At 38.8% G+C, this 14,016-nt stretch overlaps 2 protein-coding genes across 4 annotated transcripts; one reads left to right on the plus strand and one right to left on the minus strand.

The window, feature by feature from the left end:
* Positions 1–111: 111 nt before the first annotated feature.
* On the plus strand, positions 112–5,521 carry wdr93 (WD repeat domain 93). Of its 3 annotated transcripts, none has more exons than XM_031848801.1 (16): positions 112–197; positions 540–645; positions 935–1,136; positions 1,382–1,446; positions 1,691–1,769; positions 1,875–1,960; positions 2,392–2,476; positions 2,753–2,909; positions 3,181–3,251; positions 3,418–3,507; positions 3,633–3,764; positions 3,991–4,198; positions 4,314–4,374; positions 4,503–4,659; positions 4,866–5,052; positions 5,223–5,521. In XM_031848801.1, exons 2-16 carry the CDS (start codon positions 541–543, stop codon positions 5,329–5,331), a joined length of 1,794 nt encoding a protein of 597 aa, XP_031704661.1. In that variant the 5' UTR covers positions 112–197; position 540; the 3' UTR covers positions 5,332–5,521. The 3 variants fall into 3 exon arrangements, with proteins under 3 accessions (XP_031704661.1, XP_031704662.1, XP_031704664.1); XM_031848802.1 differs by having other exon boundaries at positions 3,421–3,507; positions 4,863–5,052; XM_031848804.1 differs by lacking the exon at positions 112–197 and having other exon boundaries at positions 537–645.
* Positions 5,522–8,776: 3,255 nt separating this feature from the next.
* On the minus strand, positions 8,777–12,705 carry LOC116384293 (putative gonadotropin-releasing hormone II receptor). The gene is made up of 4 exons (XM_031848805.1): positions 12,623–12,705; positions 10,723–11,320; positions 10,198–10,402; positions 8,777–9,553 (listed from the first exon to the last, which is right to left on the minus strand). The coding sequence occupies exons 2-4, from the start codon at positions 11,263–11,265 to the stop codon at positions 9,027–9,029; spliced, it is 1,275 nt and encodes a 424-aa protein (XP_031704665.1). The 5' UTR covers positions 11,266–11,320; positions 12,623–12,705; the 3' UTR covers positions 8,777–9,026.
* Between the last annotated feature and the right edge of the window lie 1,311 nt (positions 12,706–14,016).

Genomic DNA, 14,016 nt, shown 5'->3' on the forward strand with positions numbered 1-14,016 from the left:
CGGCCCTGGAGGCGTTGATTGATCTCAGGAGGTTTACTTTACTACCAGCTGCTCCGCAGGCCTCCGTGTACCCACGTGCCGCAGCAGGGCAAACGTTGTCACGGCGACAGTGATACACTTAACACCTTGCTCGTGTGACACATTTAAAGCTGGCTCGAGGTGACAGTATTTTTGAATTCACAGCTAACAAACCAAAGGTAATGATGAGCTCACACTTCCGTTCATCATGTGACGTCAACGTTAGTTCAGCGTGAGTGTGTTTGGTGTGAAAAACAGTTAGCGCTAAATGTGCTAATAAGCTAACGTGCATGTATTCTCTGCAGGATACAGACAGTGGCCTACATGTAGCTGACGTCATTTCATTTATTGTTATCCTATGATTGTAATGCATCGACATCTATAGTATATAGTTAACATGACAGTTCAAACAGTGTTCATGACTCCTGTAGATTACCATGATCTCTTGCCCATCTAGTATGAATTCATCAGGTTACAGAAAACAAAATGCTTTGCTTACATCATTTTTGTATTATTCACAGGATGTCCGTGTACACAAGAGAAGGTACTCCAGACTCAGAGATGGGAGCAGCTTGCAAAACATCCAGAATAAAAACACCTAGTTTGGAACCATCTGGTGCAACACAGGTACAGATGGGAGAAGCTATTTCTGAATCAGTTCATGACAGAGATGTTAAACGTGAAATATTTGACAAACCATCTTACAAAACTCTTCTTAAACTGTGTATTATTTTTGAATTAATGTCAAATACGGTTATTTGTGGAGCCCTGTAACAAATATGTCCAAAATGCTCAACAGGCACATAAAGCCCTTGCTTTTGATTCTAGTGAAAATAAAGTTATTGAATAAAAAGATCAGTGTTTTCTAAGGAAATGTGGGAATAATGTTTGAATACTGTTTTGCCTTATCTGTCAGCTTCCAGTGAGCACCAACTGCCTGGCGTGCTCGGACGACGGCAGCTACCTCGGCGTGGGTCACTCCCAGGGCTTGTCCGTGTGGTGCGCATCTTCTCTGATCTGTGCTGCAGAGTGGCAGCAGGACGGACTGGAAGTTACATCTATTCAAATGACAAGAATGGCTGAGGCAGCCTATCTGCTTGGCACGGTTGATGATATGGGTGGGTAGTGCGCCTCTCTCATCCCCTCCTTCGTAAAAAAATGTCAGACTTTCACAAATTAACAAATACAGATTGACATCTTTGATCCTGAAGTCATGGATTGTTACTGTACTGCACTGAGACAATAACACCTGGCTGTAAATTAGAGGAATGAAAGGTTAAAACTGGAAACCCCGTGAGGTTTTCAGAAAGTGTTCAAAATGTGTCATCATACTGACGTCAGGTGCTTTCATCTTCCACTGCAGGTGTTGCCCGAGTCTTTGCATATCACTGTGAAGGTATTCACGCCCTTAGTGTTATCAACATCATGGTGCGTATAGAAATCTTATTGTTTTTGATACACCACAAAAAATAAAATGTTTTTTCAAGTGTTGTTGATACCTCCAGAATGTTGAGGATAAATCAAGCTGCTTTATTCTTTTTTTTTTTTGTGATAGTTTTTAAAATGATGTGTATGTTTATAGGATATACTTATCTTTTTTTATTTATGTAATACTTTTAGGAATGGAATAAATTTAAAAATAACAGATTTTAAAAAATGATTTCATCACCAGGAAAATATCAACAAAAGGAGCATTTGCTTGACATTTGAACTGTCTGAAGGGGGAGATTATGGAGCTGCGTCAATCAGCAGTAAGGAAGGACTTTACTTCCTGTTTGAGCTATTAGTATTTTATGTTTTTAATTAAAGACTTCATATTCAAATATTCATCCACTTGTGTTTTACCTCTTTAACAGGTAACGGTGCCGTTTGGCTCGAGGTTTATCACTTCCCCTCAGAAGCATGGCTGAGAGAGATAGAGATGGCACTATCACAAAAACAGGTAGTGTACTGAAATGTGATTTGTAGGCTGGTTTGAACATGATTATCTATTTAAATTTGGCATCTTACAAACAGTGACATTTGATTGTCATTGAAAAAAAAGCTAAATATGCGCACAAATACAGGCGCGTGATGGCATAAAGAATACAAAAGGCTTGGACTCGATGCTGCCTCAGGAAGAGCACTAACTTTGAAACCTGTTGCAATCCAGAGTGGCTGCCAGTGTTTTTATGTTCTTCATCTTTGTACACATATTTAGCATAATACATAATACATTACCCCCTCCTTTCTTCACCGTTATTACAGATTTGGGTTTTGGGGGATTCCTAGTGTTAAATAGAATGTATACCTGTTTAACTGCTGCCAGATACTACTATGTTATCGAACTACAAGGTCAGGTTTAGCTAGTTGAAATCTTTTTTTATTCGTCAGGACCCAAAGTCATCTGGAGATGTGGATATGAAATGGTCTCCAGTTGCAGTTGTGATTAAAATCAAGCCACCCACAATTCCAGCAGGTATAATTATATCTAGAGCAACAGTGTTTACAATTATAGTGTGTTATAACTGAACAGAACAGAAATCAGATTTACGTGTGCGTGTTTGTGGGTGTGTGGAAGTGGAAGTGATGGTGTAGATGCAGATGCGAGTGTGCCTGTATGCATCTCTGTCAGTAATTATAAGCTGTATGTATTGTTTTAATTCCCAACAGTACAAATACAATTAATAGAATAAGCAGGAGCACACATTACAGTGAATAATCAATACCCCATCATGTTTCTGCTCGTTGGCAGAGACGGCATTGGATGGTCCACTTGAGGTGTTTAAGATGACAGATTTTTTTACACACTGTTTGGCTCTGGAAGTAGACACCAGCAGCAGTCGTCAATGGGAGGAGCAGAGTTTTAACAGAGACGCAGGAAAAACAAGGGGAAAAAATGAAAGCCCAAGGTACGATAAAGTTCACACAAATGTATGATGCTTTGATAGCCCTGTTGTAGATTTAATATATTTAATAATTACATGATATCTGACTGAAGTCTTTGCATATTTTTGAGCCTTTAAGTATCTATTTAATGATTTGCTCTTAATCCATCCCCACTTATGAAACCAAAACTGTGCTGTTAGTTATATTGCCTGTGAATCATTTAAATCATTAAATCTAAATGCATATGCTCAGCAATCTTCTTTTCTCATATCAGTTACGTTACATTTTTTTCAGACGTTGCACCCAACACTTCCTTCTGCCTTGTGGTCAGTTTCCTGGTGGCAGTAAAGCAAAGTCTCAGCCAGGTTTGTGTTGGAGGGGGAGGGTTAGCTTTGATTATCTGTGATTTGAATGTTGAATTTGTGAATTTTCTATGATTGGCTGCTGTTTTAGAGCCCTTTCCACTAAAACATTTGCCAAAAGTAGTTGCCAGCTAATAAATCCCATGCGCAATGTCACCTTTCATCTCAGCAGGACTGCCTGTTGCTGTCTGTGTGTGGTGGAGTGGCAGCCATAATCTTCTTCAGTATTTGCTGCAAAAAGCACCGAAGAACAAAACAGGTATAGTGTTATCTGCTCGGTGTGATGGCTGTTGTTAATAGTTGTAGTCCACTGTACTTTTTTCTTTGTACTAGAGAGGTAATAGACGTACTTTTCTGGTTTTGACCCTTCCCTTATTGACGCAGATGTGGAACCCATGCCAGATGTTTTTTGGCCAAATGCAAAGGAAATCCTCTGCTCTGCTGTTAGTAGATGCAGCCGTCACATAGCTCTTGGGCTCGACGGTGCTTTGGTGTGTGTGTGGGACAGGCAGTCTGGTGAGCAAATCCTACGTTGATGTATCTCTAAAATGTTATCAAATCTGATCCCAGTGTCGTTTAGCTATAGCACTACAATGTATTAGAATACTCTTATTTGAAAGCTCTTGATTGTAATGTTGCACATTTAAACAATTTTGAGTATTCAAATAATCTGCAAGCATCATGTGTGTGTGTGTGTGTGTGTGTGTGTGTGTGTGTGTGTGTGTGTGTGAGACTCCTTTAGGTTCTCCTTTGTCGGTTGTCTTAGTGCCAGCAACAGACAGTGTCTTCTTCAGGATGCAATTTGTGGATTACAGTCCTGAGCCGGCTGATGTTTCCCAGACTTTTACTGAAGCAAAAGTCCGTCTTTTGTTATTGTGTAAAAGTGGAGCAATTCATACAGTCACCACAGGAAGAGGGACACAATCCTGCACAGTGCAGCTCTCTAAAAGGTTACCTGAGTTTTACATATTTCCTTATTTAATGGATGCATCTAACTTGTTCCTGTCAAATGAAATACAATCATATTATAGCAAACAAAACACATTATTTCCCATATCTCTAAAGGCCAAAAGACAGCGGGGACCTTCCAACTGTCAATGCATCAGTGCCATTCCTGCAGAGTTTGGTAAAAACACTGACGTTTTTGATAAAAAGTTTCAAGCTCATAAGACAAAAGTAATTTATATATAATTTACAGTATTATCATTTTTAGCTCTTTGAGTCCTGCTGTCACATTTTTCTTGATTGAACTAGTCGCTTGTGGTGCAAAGAAATGGAAAAATGTTCCTCCAAGATGTCATCAACAGAACCAGTGTTTGCTTCTTGATTCTTCCCACACCTCATCGGATTGCCACTCCCTGTAATCCTGTTTATGCTCTGAACACCAGACAGCAGACTCTGTTCATACAAGGTAAAACCAAAGCCACATTTTTGTTTTGTTGTGCATTACACCATAGCAGGAGGAAAGAATTGATGTGGGAATCGCTGGTGTATTTCTGGAAGAGTATGACTCTTTAGAAAGTTCATATTGACATGGATATGTAAGCAAAAAAGCTGCACAAACAAGGTCATATGAAATGTGACTGCTGTAACAAAAAGCTTTCATGTCTCAAGCAGGTGAGCAGGACTCCAGCTGCAGTGCGTCTTCTAATGCAGAAAGCCAGAGTCAGCTTTTCATCTTCCGTTTTGGAGAGCCTGACGTTATCAAGCGGTATATTGTTTCACTTCCAGACTCTCCACGACAACTAAACACACAGAGCTGTGTCACTCTGGAGGAAACCTGCAATCTCTACCTCCAGCAAAGGTGGCAATCTTTATGTCCTTATACCACAATAACCTGAATATGTAATATCCAATTGTTTTAGATGAGTCAGATAGCATGTAGATTCCCGTCCCGAGGACAAAGCACAAACAATTCATGGTTGGATGTTAAAGTAGTGTGTTTTCATGTGCTTCCTATGTTTTCATGTGAAGAGCGCTGTCTGTGGATGAAAGGAACAAAGCTGTAACGCAGACATGGAAGCAGCTTCAGGAAACTGCGGTGATGGTACAACAGAGACACAGCAGAGCTGCAGCCAGCTGAAGAACTGCAGCTAATGATTTTTTTGCACAGAAGTATTATTGTACGTTTTGTTTGTGTGCATGTTCATTTTATGTTGGTTAAAAGCTTCTTCTAATTCCCTTTACTGCACTATTCTCCTTAACACACAGTGCTCATTTACACACAGATGTAATTTTCCATGTGAAATTTTTGCAATTAGTGCATCATAGTAATAGTGAATTTCTGTTTATATTTTTAAACAAATGTATAAAGTAAGCAGAAAAAGATATATTCAAATGTATCTGAATCATCATAAGACATATATATGAGATATATATATATATGTCTTATGATGATTCAGATATAATGTTTCTGACAAATTTGAATTTCAGGCAGACATATTTTTCCAATAAACCATCAATGATATATGGTTTGGAGTAGCGTTGAATCTAGTAACTGATGTTTAGCTTGCTGCTATGTAAATGATAAAATGTCATTTTTTTCTCAAGGACTTTATTTTCTTCCTTTTAAGACAAATTAAAGATACTTGATGGACTGATCCTTTTGTTATCTGGCTGTACAAAAAGGAATGACAAAAAGGAGTGTTTATTTTGTTGAATTTGGCAAAAAATGTTATATCTGTGGTGCTGTAAGACCGTCTCTCATATGTTTTTTACAGGATGAGTGTATCCAGGCTGATTATGACATGTCTGCATCCTGTCATGGCACGGAGGCTTTTTGTTGCCTTTGGGGTTCTTGAATGTTTCATAGGCCACGTTTTTAATGTCAGAAGACACAAAAAAACAGGGCTGGGTGCAGAGATTTTTGCTTAAAGTGATTCAAATTGTGTAATCTGTTTAGTTTGGGTTCAAGCAGTAACAAAAGAAGAGGTATGTCCTTGAGCAGCCAAACTGTCTCATGCCACTGATGTTTTTGAATTTAATGGAAATAAAAACAAACATTTTATTCAATTATTTGACCCCTTTACTCTACTGAGAGGTTAGTCCAATATGTAGTGAAATGTGAAGTGAAAGTTTTAAAAGCATTTCTTTGTGATAATTCAAATAGAGACCCTGCTTTTGAGGTTCATGCACACATAAGACACATGGAGGTTGGTTGGCAGCAGTAGTAGCTGGGTGCTCTAGTGTTCAACTTCTAAACACTGTCCATATTTTTTGAGTACCATTGTTACACCAAGTTAGTTGAGAATAAATCAGAAGATCTTAATCTATCAGAGACATCATATTGCTGCACCTTCAACCAATCAGCAATGTTGTCTGTTGAGTATTTCCTGATTGGCTTTTTGTATTAGTTTAGATTGTCTGCAGAACAATACTGGGAATTATTTTGCCAGAATGTGCTTGTTGTGTTCATTTGATGGAGCGCTTTTTGGATCATTTGTATGGCGTCACTCGCATTGTTGGCATAGAAATGTGTATCTACATTATTGCATCATTTGTGCTCCATCTTCACCAGTCATATCAGATCATACGGTGGTGTCTCTCTGTGAAAAGGAGCTGGTACAACTGATACAGATTTTAATAAGTGCTTGAAAGCCTCATTTGAATTTCTAAAAAGCTTTGCTGAGTGTTGATGCCAAAGCATTTAGAGCTCAATGAAAGCGCAGGTGCTGTATTCAAAGAGCCTGGCATGTGTTATTGTCAACATCAGACAGTAGAAACAATGCAGCAATGGCCTCTTAAGTTATATTCAGCACCTACAACGAGGCAGAGACTTTACTCTAACTCGTGTCACTGTTTGCTGGTGGTTTGATGTTATTTAATACGTTTTTTGTGACATTTGTGCTTCATTAACATTTTCTTTCACTATAACATGCTAAAACAAACCTGCCATCACTTCCACTTTGCTTCTTGATTTAACCCTAAAAAGTTCAGAGTCATCCACAGGCTTATGTCAGAGTAGCATGCGATCAAGTTTTTGATGGAACTGTAATCATGTGGGTTAACAGTAATATAAAGCTGTATCGTCTCCATATATACAGTATGTAAATTGTTGTTGCGATTTCTAATTATATTGCCAAGTGGTACATGTACAGACTGAAAATAATTGGGCCTAAGATAGTGCCCTGTGGGGTACCACATGTCTGGTCCATTTCATCAAAGGAGGGGTCATCCAACTTTGACTAGAGCTGTTTCCATTCTGTGCTGGGCCCTGAAACCATGCTGGATTTTTTCAAACACAATGTTGTTGCAGTGGTCTGTTTAAAGTGGTTTTAAAAGCATACAAAAGGTATACCTCTGAGGCCTGCTGGTACTCCAGTTGGTAGAATGAGGGTATATGTTCTCCCGTTCCCAGAGACTCAATTAACTGTAATAATAGCCTTTTTATACATTTATTTTATACCTGGCATAAGCAGACAAACAAAACAGCATAAATGACAGTGGCAGGGATTCACTAACTGAAAACCTGTTGAACAGTTGAAAGCCACACAAATTTAGGTGAAACTGAGCTTATTTTGCTACATAAAGAATAATAAATGCTGAAACGATGATATGAAGTTGATAAAAAGAGTAGTTTGACATTTTGTGAAATACGCCGTTAGCTGAACACATTGAAAATGTTTTACCCAAGGTCATATTTAAAAAATGTTCTGATCCTGGTGGCACACTGTAGTATTTATGAATGAAATTCTTTGGTGTCCTCAATGTCACATACAAGATTAAATAGATGCAGAAATGCATGCAGAAGAAGTTAATTGAAGATGGGTGATATAGGCCAATTTAAAGAATGGATAGAGTTTCTTATTTCAGTTCACAATTAGTATGGCGCAGTAACATAGAAAGTCTTCCACATAAGGCCTGGAGGACTGAAATACACCCTTGTGCCTGGATTAAATACATTTTCTGGATAAATGTGTATTTTGTAAGATGTGGAAAAAGCGTGATATGCTGCAATTTCAGTGATTCAGATTTCCCTTTAGAGTTGTGAATTGTTGCTCAATAAATAATGTTTATTAGAAAACTTCATAAAGTTTTAATACTCTACTTCTAAAATACATGTTATGCGAGTCTCTGCACCTTGACCTACCTCTCTCTTAATCATTCTGTGTTCTGAACAAAAGAAGAAAAGTGCATGTTTTTTTTCCATTGAGCTGAGGATGATTTTAAATGTATTTGTTATCTCCGCCACACATTCATTTGTCACAATTAAAGGGTAGAAATGGCCTTTCCATTTGGACACAGTGAATCATCGCTGATTAACATCAGCAGTACCCTCAGGGATCCTACTGTTACACATCACTACAGACATACATATGTGTTGGCATAAGACATTGCACATACATTGGATGGCATTCCTGTGCAACAGGAATTTGTGTGATAACAACTTTAGCTATATTTGAGACGGCTTGTTTCAATTTCACTTCTGAAAATTGGCAACATTTCCCACAGCAATGGATTCACAAGAGACTGTAAATACATTTAATTCAAGATGACCACAAGTTACAATGTACATAGCGCTAAACATTCCTTTATAACAGAAGGTTATTATGTTAGTGTCGTGTTTTATCTGCATGTTTATTTTATGAAATTTCCCCCCTTCAAGGAAATACAAAATTCTGTGTTTAATGGCTGGCTTTGCGTTTTTTACAGAAGCATGTTACAAGTAAAGTAAATCAAAATGACACATAGTACTCAATAAATATAGGACCCCACATAACAGAAAGTCACAGAATACATTGGAATGAATAAAACACTTTGTCTCTCCCTGTCCTCTCCTCATATGATGCTCTCGGGGCTGGACTGGTTTTTATCTCTCTCTGCATCAGTGTCTGCTGTTAAAAAGCTGCTTCTTGGTGAAGTCGACTCTGTTTTGCTGTGGTCATCACTGCACAACATGAACCTCTCCTGGATGGCAGGGCTCACCTTTATTTTTAGTGGCAAAGAGTTGGCAGCACAAGTGAAAGATCCAGTTAAAACCGTGTTGTTGTCTAGGTCGGACACTGTGGTGGCATTGCAGTAAAACCTCCGGAGCCCCTTTCGGAAGTGAATGGTGAACAGGCCGTAGATGAGTGGGTCCAGGCAGGCGTTGACGAGCCCAAAGATGAACAGGATGTGGGTCAGTGAGTGGGAGACCTTCCCCTCAAGATCGTTGGGGAGGAACCAGTACCACAGGCCCAGCAGGTAGTATGGAGTCCAGCAGATAATGAAAGACGAGACGATCACGATACTCATTTTTAGAGTTCTCATCCGGGCTCTGGGGATGTTGTTCTTCGAACAACGCAAATGCAATTCATTGGAGAGCACTGGGAGCAGAACAAATGACAGACACAAGCATAGCACACATTATACAAGGCTTGAATGCAAACAAACAATACATAGTGTAAAAGATAGTCATTCCTCATGATTAAGGAGTGGTTCATGTGGTAGAGGAAAGGTAGTGGAAGGTTTTGGTACAGCTAGTTTGTTAATGTGACTTTGGTGAGCAGATGATAACAGCTGAATTGAATTTAGTGTATGTACGGCACAATAAAAAAGGTTTCCATCTCACAGTTTTGAAAAATGACATTAAAATCAACAGTCACACTTGCGTTGTTTTGAGCTAAATTACTGCTCTAAATAATCCACAGAATTGACAACATTTTAGTGACTTCTTCCTTAGTAGATTCATTCTGTGAAAATAATTGTGCACAGCGGGGGTCTATGAATTATCATGAATAACCAGGACTTGTTGACTTTTTTAATATCATTTTTCAATGCTGCTCACATTACAATGGATGTGGTTCCTGTAGCTTATAAACTCAGAAAAGCATTGAATCACCTTACAAACAAAGCCCAGCTTTTATAAATGTGCTTCTATTAATAAAAGGGTCAAAGAGACGACAGCAGTTATGTTGTATATGAGTTAATCACTGAGGTAAACTGAATCACTGACACCATTTGAACTCACAGTTGTCCCTTTTCAGTCGTTTGGAGATCTCGCAGAAGATCCTTGTGTAGCAGGTGATCATGATGACCAGAGGAAGCAGGAACAGGCAGGAAAAAGTGAACATGTTGTAGGCTGTTTCATGCCAGTGAGTGACAAAGCTTCCACGTGTGGTACACTGAGTGAAGACCTCGGGAAGGATGATGGTCACATTGTGAAAAAGGAACATCTGAGGAAGGAAAGGAGGAAAATCAATAAATTACCAATCAATAACTAATCAATAAATGGTAATTGAGCGACAGATGACTCAAAAGGAATAAACTACTGGCCATGTTCATTCAACTTTTACGTTTTATTTAGTTTACGTACTTATTTTAAGTCCAACCATGATGTAAGAATCATATCAGACTATGGAAAGTGGCCATGTTCCTCTATGCATCTTAACAAAGACATTTTCTGGACATGACATGTTTAAGGAAAACCTGTTTATCTAATGAAAACCAGTCCTGACCTCTGGCCCTTATCTTCAGCGTGGACACCTGACCTTACCTGAGGAACTGACAGCACGACGCTCATACCCCACGCCACAGTCAGCATGACTCTGTTCCTCTTTCTGGCCTCACTGATAGCCAGGGGGTTGAGTATGGCTGACTGCCTATCCAGACTGATCACCACAGTGACAAAGGCGCATGAGTACATCGCCTGCAGCTTAAGGAACATCAGTAGCCTGCAGGCAAAGTCCCCAGCAAGCCACTGGACTGTGATGTTCCACACGGCGTCCACAGGCATCACGATGAAGGTGACCAGCAGATCAGCAACCGTCAGGTGGATTACCAGCACCTTGACGTGGGATTTACGCTTCCCATCGCTGCATGCCGCCCACAGCACAGCTAGGTTGCAAAAGGCCGATATGCCACAGAGAATGAAGGTAATAATCACTCTGACTTTAGCTGCTATGGTGAATGTAGGCAGCTGCAGGGCATCATCCCACACTGTCCAGTTGGAAGAGGGCGAGGAGCAGTTGGCATTCAGTTCGTGGTCCGTTGTCAGGTGATACATGATCGCCCAAGAGTCACACAGAGTGGCGTTCATTTTCTGAGGCTTTTAGAGGAAGCAGCATTCTGCTCATCCACCATGAAGATTAGTGCTGGTAACAAGAGTAAAGAAAAAAATAGACAATCAGCATAATTAAAGATGAATGAGTCGGGGGCTATGAAGTGGGCGCCAGGCATCCAAATACATTTGTGTTACAAAAGAAACACAAACACCCCATGAATGAATAATGCTGTTATTTACATATTATCAAGAGAAACAAGGGAGTGTCATTCGCTTTGCAAATCAGTGGAAAGATCAAGCTCACAAACTGTAAGGAACATGGAAATTGTGAATATAGTACATTATGATATAAACTTCTTGCTTGTAATAGTGCTAACTACAATTTACATATGGCATGTTCTGCTCAGAATTCCTCACTCAGTAATCATAATAACATTTCAACAGGGAAGATTATATATATTTTTGGCTTTATTAATTATTTTTGGATGTAATAAATAAACGTTATTATTATGTTATACCAACAACATATATTTATAAATCAACTACAATTTTGAAAACTAAAAACATGGGGCTCCATATGTAATTATTTTTTGTTGTGTGAGCCCAAATTAAAATTGTTTCCCAATAAACTGCAACAGGAAAAAATAATTGTCAGTTTCTCTTGCATTTAATAAACATTAGTATTGTGTTGTCCACATCTGTACATGAGCAGAGCTGCATCACTGACAGAGTGACTGATGCTGTGAATAACAAAAACTTAAGGCATTTTTGAGTCCATTCAATGTATGACTCACATGTTTACCATTTTCTCCTGATGTTAACGTTCATTAAAAAGTGAGCTTTAATTTTACACAAATAATGACATGTTGGTTGAACAGACGACACATAACATCATGCTAATAATGTTAATTAATTAATCAAAATTAAATGTGACATGCAAAGCAGCGGTCATTTTTGCACAATTACGCACATGGGGCATGCACGCGCTTATCCAGTTTCTGTCTTATCTTTGAAATGTCCTTATTTTGACCGAGGTGAAAACATGCTGAGTCTCCCGATAATGTAAAACTGCCATCCTGCTCCACAGATGGTATTTTGTAAGAATTACCGACTTCATCCACACAGATAGGACTTACAGACAAACAGTCATACTTTGAATGATTTGAAATACACCCAAATAAATAAATTGGAAAACAAATACAATGTTAGTGTCTGCAAAAAAAAGACTCAGTTCGGCACAGCTGTTTTTTTTTTCATTCCCACATTTGACACTAAGTGCACGCAGCCCCAAACCCCATTTAAAACAAAACTATAATGTATCTACAGTAGCATGTCCCCTCTAACGTTAACCTCAAACTACAGCAAGCTTTGCATGCAAAAAAAGTAAACTTACGTTCATGTGCAGGGGGCAGGACTGCTGGTTTACCCTTTAGCGCAATTCTGGGATCCAAAATAGCTTAAAATCATAGCAGAACGGAGCCTGCTGTAAGTTTTGCAATGCAGTGGCACCTTCAACAACTGTTCAGCTCCTCTATTACCCAGTGCGTCCAGTGCGCTTCCAGCCGCTCCACCTTCCTCCATCTCTACCAATCAGAGCCGTGCAACAGAAACCCAGGGGCGAGGACTCCACGCTCATTGACAGATTTGTGGGGGGACCTAGTATTGTGCATGCATTGATTGATTGATTAATTAAAGCGGTCTCTCAACTTCTTACAGCAGATTCCTCCTCATTATATTTCAGTTTGAAAACCGTAGAAATGAAAAGGGAAAGAGTGAGGGCCACCATCAGGTCCCAATTACATATTCAAAGGGCCATTACATGGTGCTTATATGCTATGTGAGACATTTATATTTAAATTGAATTTATTAGCTATTTTCCCTTGTATTAATGCAGTACATCCTGCTCATTTATATTACTTTATTGAAGTATTAAGTAAACATTCTACTGCTGAGCCATTGCATTTTTCACACTCCTCAGTGTTTGTCCTGAAATTTAAAGGAGACTTATTCTGCTTGTGTCCAGGTTCATTCTTATATTTTGGGTTAGAAGTTGTTTAATGTTTAAAAAAAGTAATACTATCTGTATTCACCTTCTGTCTGAAAAACTGTGTTTTAGTGCATTTTCAATGGAATAGCATTGATAGGCAACAGCTTGGGTTCATGTTTACTTCCTGTCAGCTGATGTCATTCACATACACTGCAACCTGAAATAAACTGGGTCACATTTAGAATGTTTACATTTAAAACTATGAAAGGGTTTATTGTATAGTTGTGACTTTGAAACCGTACAGAAATCCTCCAAAAGTTGCTGGAAAACAAGTTTAGTTTTACAAAATCTAGTGTGGACTGCAGGTGTGAATAGACAAGCCTGTACAGCCTGTTAAGAGGTTAATGATGGAAAATGAAACAAAACAAAAACACAACTAAAATACTTTGTTATATTTAGGCAACAAAAGTACCTCGTTCACACGGGACACGAACAGCAGTCTCCAGCGGACCTCCACGGACTCATTTGAAACTTATTTGTGATACGCCATAAGCAGCATAAATGACAGGAAGTAAACAAGGACCCAACAGTGTTTCAGACAGAGGGTGAATACAGGTATCTTCAGACACACAGTATGAGAGTTTTATTAACATTAAAGAGGGTAAACATGTTCCAGTTGAAACCAAAAATAAAAGTATGAACTTGGAATTGAATATAAAGTGTCTCCGTTTATATTTGGTCCTCTTATTTTGTCTTTTATTTTAAATTTTACATAATTTCTGTTTCATTTCTTTGTATTT

Source organism: Anarrhichthys ocellatus, unplaced genomic scaffold, assembly GCF_004355925.1.
Source record: "Anarrhichthys ocellatus isolate YVR2014 unplaced genomic scaffold, GSC_Weel_1.0 scaffold8, whole genome shotgun sequence".
NCBI classification, from domain to species: Eukaryota; Metazoa; Chordata; class Actinopteri; order Perciformes; family Anarhichadidae; genus Anarrhichthys; species Anarrhichthys ocellatus.

What these genes read in the sequence shown, in the direction of transcription:
- wdr93 (XM_031848801.1), top strand. Translation starts at nt 541, where the DNA reads ATGTCCGTGTACACAAGAGAAGGTACTCCAGACTCAGAGATGGGAGCA. An exon ending in AACCATCTGGTGCAACACAG is followed by an intron (nt 646 to 934) that starts GTACAGATGGGA and finishes CTTATCTGTCAG; the next exon opens with CTTCCAGTGAGCACCAACTG. An exon ending in GCAGACTCTGTTCATACAAG is followed by an intron (nt 4,660 to 4,865) that starts GTAAAACCAAAG and finishes TGTCTCAAGCAG; the next exon opens with GTGAGCAGGACTCCAGCTGC.
- LOC116384293 (XM_031848805.1), bottom strand. Translation starts at nt 11,265, where the DNA reads ATGAACGCCACTCTGTGTGACTCTTGGGCGATCATGTATCACCTGACA. An exon ending in TCGTGCTGTCAGTTCCTCAG is followed by an intron (nt 10,403 to 10,722) that starts GTAAGGTCAGGT and finishes TTCCTTCCTCAG; the next exon opens with ATGTTCCTTTTTCACAATGT. An exon ending in ACGACTGAAAAGGGACAACT is followed by an intron (nt 9,554 to 10,197) that starts GTGAGTTCAAAT and finishes TTCTGCTCCCAG; the next exon opens with TGCTCTCCAATGAATTGCAT.